The sequence below is a fragment of the Gracilinanus agilis genome, chromosome 2 (genome assembly GCF_016433145.1).
Source record: "Gracilinanus agilis isolate LMUSP501 chromosome 2, AgileGrace, whole genome shotgun sequence".
NCBI classification, from domain to species: domain Eukaryota; kingdom Metazoa; phylum Chordata; class Mammalia; order Didelphimorphia; family Didelphidae; genus Gracilinanus; species Gracilinanus agilis.
The window spans coordinates 90,920,658-90,930,492 of record NC_058131.1 but is presented as its reverse complement, the minus strand read 5'-3'; the positions used below and the strand labels follow the sequence as shown (position 1 = coordinate 90,930,492).

Below are 9,835 nucleotides of genomic sequence, written 5' to 3'. Positions count from 1 at the left end.
TATCTCTCTCTCTCTCTCTCTCTCTCTCTCTCTCTCTCTCTCTCTCTCTCTCTCTCTCTCTCTCTCTCTCTCTCTCTCTCTCTCTCTCCCTATCTCTCTTCCCCCTCTCGCTTACTTCTTCCTCTCTCTCTCTTCCTCTCCTTCCTCCCTCTCTGATTCACTAATAAATAATTATAAATTAATATACAGTCTCCAGAGAATTTTATTGTTACAAGTTCTTTCTCTGGAGGTGGAGTGTATTCCTTGTCATAAGTCCTTCAGAATTGTCCTGGATCATTGTGTTTTTTGACAGTTGACACTAGTTTTCACAGTTGATCATTCCTTTATATTGGTGTTATTGTGTACAATGGTCTCCTACTTCTGCACATTTCGCTCTGCATCTGTTTGTGTAGGTTTTCCCAGCTTTTTCCAAAATCAACCTGCTAAAATAAGCATTTCTCATATCACAATAGTATTCCATCAGCATCATATCCCACAATTGGTTCAGTCATTCTCCAATTGATAGACATCCTCTCAGTTTCCAATTCTTTGCCATCACAAAAAAAGCATTTATAAATATTTTTGTACAAGTAAGTCCTTTCTCCTTTTTCATGATCTTTTTGGGATACAGAACTGGTAGTGGTATCACTGGATTAAAGGATGTGCACAGTTTTATAGCCCTTTGGGCATAATTCCAAATTGCCCTCCAAAATGGTTAGTTAGATCAATTCACAACTCCATCAACAATGCATTAGTATCCCAATTTTGCCACATTCTCTCCGACATTTCTCACTTTACTATCATATTGGTCAATCTGATAGGTATGAGGTGTTACCTCAAGATTGTTTGAATTTGCATTTCTCTAATCAAGAGTGATTTAGAACATTTTTACATGATTTTTGATAGCTTTGATTTCTTCATCTGAAAACTGCTTGTTTATGTATCTTGACCATTTGTCTATTGGAGAATGACTTGCTTTCTTTAATTAACTTGGTTAATTAAACTTAGTTAATTAACTTAGTTCTCTATATTTGAGAAATTAGACCTTTATCAGAGAAATTTGCTATAAAATTTTCTCCCCAGTTTGTTTGTTTCCTTCTTATCTTGGTCACATTGGTTTTGTTTATACAAAACCTTTTTAATTTAATATAATCAAAATTCTTCATTTTACATCTTGTAATGTTCTTTATTTCTTGTTTGCTCATAAATTCATCCCTTCTCCATAGATCTGCCAAGTCATCCATTCTGTGTTCCCATTAATTTTTTTATGGTATCACTCTATATCTAAATCATATACCCATTTTGACTTTATCTTGGTATAAGGTATGAGATGTTGGTCTAAACTAGTTTCTGCCTTACTGTTTATAAGTTTTCCCAGCAATTTTTGCCAAATAATGAGTTCTTATCTTAAAACTGGGTCTTTGGGTTTATTAGACACGACTAATTTTATTTACCCTTGTATATCATATATTTTCCATTTTTTTTCAATCCTTGTTCTTGTAATTTTTCTGTCAAATGGAGTTTTGTTTTGTGTTCGGCCTCTTCTAATTTTTAGGGAATCCATTCCTTGAGTAAGATTTATTACTTCTAAGTTCCTCATTCTTCTTTCAAATTTTTCCTCCAAAGCTTTTATTTCATCTTTTATTTCTTTGAATGGAAAATTCATTTTTCCTTTTAGACTCTGATTACAGTAGTTATGGAGTTTTTTTCCTCTGGTGTGTATTTTTTGGGCATTTTTGGATTTTAAAATAATTCTTTATAGAGTCTGTGTCTTCTTCTGCTTGCTCATCAGTTCTTCCATAGTCACTGAATTGGGGCTTTGTGTGAAGGCCAGTTTCTACCAACTACTAAGCTTTAGGGTGGTATGGCCGTCTCTGCTTGGTTTTTGCCTGACTTATCTGGGCTCCTATACTGGCCTCCATCTCCTTGGGTTAGGCCCCTCTACTGGATCTTTGAGGTTTAGTGAATGGGAACTTCAGTGCCTTCTCTAGCCTCTCAGGACACTTGGGCCCAGGATGTCCTACCTAAATGCTACTACTACCCCCACACTGGTTCCTGTTGCTTCTGGTCCCTTCTATGGTCCACACTGAGGGATTCCAACTATCCTGGTTCTTCTACATAGGAGTCCTCCACTCTCGTTTCCAAGTACAGGACCTCATCAGAGATATATATATATATATATATATATTTTGCATCAGGACGGCCTTCTTATTTGCTTATGCTAGTGGCTCCCCTTTGCCCATGGACTTTTGGCTAATTTTTTGTGCATTTCTGGTGTTGAAGAAGTCACTATAATTTCTTTTTTTAACTCCCCACCCCACTGCTCCCCCTTGGTTTATCCCTTCTGACTTTCTTCGTAGGATAAGATAGAATTTGAAATCCCAATTGATATAGCTACTCTTCCCTCTCAGGATTAATTCTGCTGAGAGTAATTTAAGTATTTTCTATTAACACTCTCTTCCTCTCCTTCTTATAATAGTATTCATCCCCTCCCCTTCCCATGCCCTCTTTGTGTGGTATAGAGTATCCTGTTTTTCTTATTCTTTCAAGTTTCTCTTGGTGCCATCTTCTATTCCCCCCCCCTTTTTTTCCATATCATCTTAGACCATTTAGTACTCCAACCTCTCCCTATGAATAATTCTTCTAGTTACTATAATAGTGAATACAATTTTTGAGAATTACACATAACATTTCTCCATATAAAATACAAATAACTTGATCTTATTGAAGCCCTTAAAGAAGCAAATTTAAAAATAAGAGTTTTCTTTCTTTCCCCTCTCTTATTTACCTTTTCATGTTTCTCATGATTTTTGTGGTTGGATATCAAACTTTCCATTTAGTCCTGGTCTTTTCTGTGCAAATACTTGGAAATCTTCTATCTTGTTGAATGCCCATACGTTTCCCTGGAAGGATATAGTTAGTTTTGAAGGGTAGGTGATCCTTGGTTATAGACCCAATTCTCTTACCTTTCTGAATATCATATTCCAAGCCTTGAGGTCTTGTAGTGTGGAGGATGCCAGATCCTGTGTAATCCTGATTGGTGTTCCTTGATATCTGAATTGTTTCTTTCTGCCTTCTTGTAATATTTTTCCCTTAACTTGGAAACTCTTAAATTTGGCAATTGTATTCCTGGGGGTTGACTTTTGAGGGTTTAGTGTAGAGGGTGATCTATGGATCATTTAAATGTCTATTTTGCCCTCTTATTGAAGAACATCAAGGCAGTTTTCTTGGATAATTTCTTGTAATATTGTATCCAAATTTCTATTTCTGATTTTTCAGGAAGACCGATGATTTTCGAATTGTCTCTTCTAGACTTTTTTTCTTGATCTGTCATTCTCTCAGTGAGATATTTCATGTTTCCTTCTATTTTACTTTGTTTTATTAGTTCTTGCTGTCTTGCAAGATCATTGGCTTCTACTTGCCCAATTCTGGTCTGGGGAGAAGGGGATGATGAAGGAGATGTCTATTACAGATTTTTTAAAGTCAATACAGACCAGTTTAAATAACCTTAAATTGTACCACTGCATTTTACTTCAGTAGTTATAAATCAAAGAGCTTGCTTAACTTGAAAACCATAGTTATCTTTCTGGTCCCACCCACAGGTACAGACAGACTGGCCTGTAGGATATTGATTAAAAGGCAGTCTAGTAAATTCAGAGCTCCATCCTTATTCAGGGGACTGATAAATTGAAGCCAGTTTTCTTTGGGTCATTATTCCTGAAATCAAGATTTCTTCATCTTTTTGTTGTGTTGGTCTTCTTCTCAGAACCAGGTTATAAATAATAAAGTTATTATTACAAATAATACAAATAAAATATTATAAATAAATTATTTTTATTACAAGTTATACAAGGAAAAATATTACAAATAAAATAAAATTCATAGGTTTCAGTGGAAACTAGTTATATTGAAATGCAATTGTCAGAATATATTTTTTTTTAATTTCTCAGACCCCCTCAAATCTATCCTACACCTTAGGCTAAGGACCCCTGTTTTAAATGACTGCTGTTAGTTAGAATTCCCTCACTTCTCTAGAAATTAATTCCATTATTTATACCTTTGATTTCTGATTTCCCCAGCAGGGATAGTTGATGTGACTTTAGTAAAATATGTTGATATCTGGGATTTATGTTTTAGGTTATAATAGGGATGTAAATACATGCAAATCACATATGTATTTTTAATTTTTTTTTAGGTGAAGAATATAGGAAACTACTTCAAACAACATCTTTTACAATCCAGACACAGAGGAGCATTTGAATTAGCTTACACTGGCTTTGTAAAGCTAACTCAAGTCCTATCCAGGTAAAAACAAAACAAATGTTCCTTGTGTATACATTTTATAGAGCTAATATACAAGCCATTTAAAGGAAGAGTTTATAATTCCATGTTCTAGTGTCTGCAAGAATGCAGTTTAATTGGCTAGAACACTTCCAGAAGAAATTATTTTCTTAGGTCTTATTGTACTGCCTGCTACAGATGTTTGAGTGAAATGTCCAAGCCTTGCAGTGCTGTCCTTGAAAGTGTATTTGAAGTAAACGTGAAGATTTTGCTAAAAATAGCTCCCAAATTACTATTTTTTTTTCAATGAATGAACTGAATGTTTGGTCTATTTAAAAATTACTTGGTATTTGGAATAAAGCATTGCTGTGTGTGTGTGTGTGTGTGTGTGTGTGTGTGTGTGTGTGTGTGTGTGTGTGTGTCTATAATAGGCAGAGAACACTTAGCAATTGAGTAAGTTTACCTTCAGGAGTTTATTCTCTAGGAATCTTTAAATGAGCAGTAAGTAGGTTGAATAATATTTTTTTTTCCTCTGACTGGAAAAATACTTAGGTAGGCCTAATATATTTTGTTAAAAAGGTACATGTTTTTGACATTCTATTTAATGACGTTTTTTTTTTTAAATTCATATAGCACCTTTCCTCCAAAGCTGGTGAAGGAAACCTTAAATTACTTAATGACTAAGTGTTCACTGGCAAGTGTTTTCCAAATAAAAGGTAGTATTTTCCAGGAAAACATTTCCATTGCCTGGAAACCTTTTGAAATGAAGCAGATTTTTGCCAGTATTGTGGCCTTAGCAAACATTTTATTTTGGGCTGTTAAGACATCTACACTATGAACATTTTCTAAACATTTTTCACACTCCTGGTAAAAACATTTGCAAAATATATTAGCTGTTATGGTAGCACAGAATGTTTTCTAAATAGTAATTTATTAAATAAAATATACTTGCCATTCAATGGCTGATTCTCAAAGATATTTTGACTTTTTTTTCTTTCCCAATAAAGCTGACTTACTTTCCATTATCGCACACCTGTCATGATGCCTCACTGTAGAGGCAGCTAGGTGGTACACTGGATAGAATACTGACCCTGGAATCAAGAAGACCTATGTTTAAAGCCTGCCTCAGGCATTTACTATGTGACCTTGGGCAAATTATTTCACCTTTGCCTGCCTCAGTTTCCCCGGTCATAAAATGGGGATCGTGATAGCACCTACTTCCTAGGATTGTTGTAAGGATCAAAGGAGATAATTCTTGTGAAATGTTCAGCCCAGTGCCTGGAAAATAGCAGGTTTTTAATATGTGCTTTCTTCCATCTGGGAAATGAGATCAATCTAGGTCCCTCTCCTATGAGCATCCGGCATAATAGCATCCACTAACCTCCAAGGATTGCGATAGGTGGTAGAGATTCAAAGAAGCGTAAAACATGAACTTAGCTGGGGATTTAGAACTTAATAGATGGGAAACAGGAGCAAACGATATAGAACCATTTATTATTACATGCTAAATCATATGGTTGGGGCAGCAAGGTGAAATAAGGGAGAGTGTGCTGGAGTTGGAAAACTTATCTTTGTGAGTTCAAATCTGACCTCAGGCTCCAGCTAGGCAAATCATCGAACCCTATTTGTCTCAGTTCCCCCATCTGTAAAATGAGCTAAGGAAGGAAATGTGAAAGCACTCCAGTATCTGCCAAGAAAACCCTACCAGGGGTCACCAAGAGTCAGACATGACTGAAAACAACTGAACAACAACAAAAAATTATGTGGTAGCCACTATGTGTACCACAAGAGTTAGGGGAGGAGGACAGTAATGAGGGCTGTTGTGGTCAGAGACGGCTTCCTGGAAGAAGTGGATGTTTGACTGTTCCTTGAAAGATGGCCAGCCTTTAAGGAGGCTGAGAGAGGAAAGGAAGGCATTCCGTGAGAGAGTAACAATGCAAGCAAGATTAATGGAGGTAGAATTTATTAAAGCATGTTCTTGAAAGTGTGAAGAAGTTTGTTTGACTATAATGATGTTGTTTTAGGGAGTCATGGTGAATAAAACATGAAACCAGACAGATGAATTTAGATTCGATATAGTAGGGAATTGGGAAACATTGAAGGGTTTTGAATAGGGGAATTACAGGATAAAAATAGTGATTATCTTTCTATCTCTCTTTTTCTCTATCACTAATGTAATGCATTTACAAATATTCAATACTCAATAAATAGAAATTTAATTAATTAACTAATTCATTAGAAATGGGAGAGGTTACAGTCAAGGGCAGCAGCTATAATACTTTTTAATACTTTTAGCAACAATGGAAAGGAAAAGATTGAGTAGAAAACATTATTCTTGTTCTGTCTAAAAAACAAAATGAACATAGCACTATTTCTTCAATAAAAAAAAAAATAGGACTTGTTAACCAATGGATTTGATAATGAAGGAAAGGGATATATGAAAACTTCAATTTTCAGGCCTGACTGCAAACATATTTGCACATTAACAGAGAAGTTGGAAGGGGGATTAATTTAGTTTGGGGCATATTTAGTTAGTGATTATGGCCGTGCATTCAAGTGGAAATGTATAGTCCCCATGTGGAAATAGGAATTTGGAGATATGGATGGGAGAGTCATAAGCATGGAGGTTAGAGTTGAATCCAAGGAAATATGGCTTATGTTAAGGAGAGAGCATAGTGCCATGGGTTTAGGGTTAGATGGGGATCTTAGTGGTCTGTTCTAGCTCTCTCATTTAAAAGATGAGGAAACTGAGACTCAGAAAGAGTAGGATAAAAAGACATGCACTGAGCCTTGGGCTTTTGTTGCACAGTGGACTTGAGAGAGTCTTGGATGGACAGTATCATGGATGGGGGAAGAGAATGCTTCCCCATTTTCCCAGACCTCCCCTTAGAGGGGCCACTCAGAAGTCCCGGTCTGCTCCTTGACTGTTTTTGACTAATATGTTATTAGGTCTCCGCTGCTATGTCTGCACTAAGTGGGTCATGATTTCCTTGGAGATACTTCAAACCTGCTGACCAGAATGTTTAGAGGAGAACATCTTTTCAGTGTGTGTGGCTTTCTTTTGTTTAGTTTTCATTTTTAAAAGAAAATTTGTTGCTATTGGTTCTCCCTTTGATAGCCTTTTACAAGTCTCCTCAGCTATGAGAAAATTGTTTATATACAGAACTTTGAAAAAAAGTTTGCATCAAGAAATCTTAGGAGATCATGAAAATCCACTGAAATTGAGGCCAGTTGCTGGCCTTTACTTGAACTACAGCTGTGTTAAGGAGGAAACACTTAAAGAGATTAATGAGTAAATCACTGAAGAGTTAAACATGAACAGCATTTGTTTGAATTGGTTTTTAATAGGATTATTCAGAATGCCTTCAAATATAAACTGTCTTCACAATTAAACAATCAGCAAAGAACAAATAGAAATAGGAGGCATCTTTTTTAATAGTATTTTGAAAACCATACATGAAAAAGCAAAGTTTTGACTTCATACAAAAAAAGGATATTGAAGAATCTATTTTTTAATTATCAAATGCTTTCTTATTAAAAAGGAAAAAGTTCATATTTTCATTCTTAAAGGATGTTAAGCTCCATCATTTTAAAGCATGAAAAAAATCCAAAAATGAAAATGCTTAGACTTGACCATGGGCAGGCATTTAATTGGGATTCTATAGTGCTAGTATTAGTCAATTACAGTGCCTTTTACTAGATTTTCTTCAACTCAACAGACATTTTTATTAAGTTCCTTATATATACTGGGCCCTTTTTAGAGGGCAAAGTGATCATAGATTCACATATAAATTTCATCCTGCAGTTTATATCTGCTTGTCTGTTTCCAACTTCCTTAGGTTCTTGGTGACATTCTCCTTTTTCATCATCGTGTTCATTATTATTTTTTTCCCCATGAAGTGAGCCAGCATGGCATAATGGATAGAGAGCTGTCCTTGAAACTACCAAGAATTGGATGTGACCCAGTGCTAGTCACTTCCCCTCCAGGAGTCTGTATATATTACTGTCTACAAATTTCAGCAGAGTACCCCCTACCCAAAAAAATTACAAATCTAACTAGCCCTTGTTCCATTCTTTCCCCCATAAAAACAGTCAGGGACACTTTCCCCACTCTCTCAAGCAGAGCCTCTGATTTGTATCTGAAGGGGAGTCTGACTTTGTTTTATCCCTGCCCCACTTGTCCCTGCCTAGGTCTTTGTAATCTGGACCCTTCCAGTTTTTCCAGCCTTCCTACCCCTTCTTCCCTCTCCCCATCCTCTCTACTTGGAGGTCCTCAGACTTGGTGCTGCTTGTCTCTGGAATGTGCCACTCCTTACCTCTACCTCTTTGTTCCCCTGATTTCCTTCCATGCTCAGCTTAAATCTCATTTTTTATAGGTCTTTGTTGGTCCCCCAGCTGCTAATTCCTTTCCTTTTCAGATGACCTATTTCTACTCTGCATATATTTTCTTTGTACTTGGTTATTTACATGTTTTCTCACTCGCTAGAATGTTACAAGGACAAGGGTTGATTTTTACATTAGCATTGTATCTGAAATATGATTAAATCCTTAATAAATGCATGTTGACTGACTGAAGGATTGAAAAGCCCAACAAACTTGAAATAGCAGAATAACTTTTAGCACAACACCAAGTTTGAGGTGGGAGCAGGAATAGATAAGATATTTACTCCTCCTTATTGATATATCAGAATAATGCATGATTTATACTTTCATATGGAACCCAGTCTATTTTCCTGATGTTTACTGAAATGTAATGTAACCAGTCAGGAAGCCAGCAGATATTTTTTCAAAGTCAAGATAGCCATTTTTGTAGCCTCAACTAGAAAAAATTAACAATTGGCATAGAACAAATTTTCTATCATGGAAAACCAAGACTGATTGATTCTTGGAGATTGCAGATTACAGTATGGTAATTTGACAAAAGAAATACCAGAATCTGAATTAACATTAATTAGTCATAGCTTCTGCCATTTAAATCTAGCAGGAAGAATTCTCATGAGTTGAACTTCAACTTTTGCAAACTGAAATAGATGAATGCAAAAATCACTTTTTCTCCATCTTACTAAAAAAGAAAAGGCTACATCTCTCAAGAACGTAAAGTTTGATAAGAAAAAAGCATGAAGCATTATATTAGCACTGAAAAATCATGTTCAAAATGACCATCTATTCTAAAAGAAAGGCAACTATATCTTGCTCAAGCCTTTATTCATATTTTAGTTATCAATGCATTTAGCATTTGGTACATTTTATTTTTAAGAATCCCTTTTATGTTTCAGTATTTGATTGGAATTTAAAGGATTTAGGGAAACTTAAGAGGCAGTTAGGTGATGCAATGAATAGCATGCAGGACCTGGAATCAGGAAGACTTTTCCCGAGTTCAAATCTAGCCTTAGACAATCACTGTCTGTGAGACCCTGGGCAAATTACCTAAACCTGTTTGCCTCAGTTTTCTTATCCATAAAATGAGCTGGTGATGGAAATGGCAAACTACTCCAGTATCTTTGCCAAGAAAACCCCAAATAGGGTCACGAAGAGTCTGACACAACTGCAAATTACTGACTATAATGTAAAATCG

The 9,835-nt window shown here is 35.8% G+C and overlaps 1 protein-coding gene across 1 annotated transcript in view; it reads left to right on the top strand.

Moving 5' to 3' along the window:
- The window catches only part of THADA (THADA armadillo repeat containing), a 424,131-nt gene that overhangs the window by 71,148 nt on the left and 343,148 nt on the right, over positions 1–9,835 (top strand). Inside the window, exon 22 of the mRNA XM_044659462.1 lies at positions 4,175–4,284. Within this exon, the coding sequence (XP_044515397.1) occupies positions 4,175–4,284 (110 nt within the window). The remainder of the gene's footprint in view (positions 1–4,174; positions 4,285–9,835) is intronic.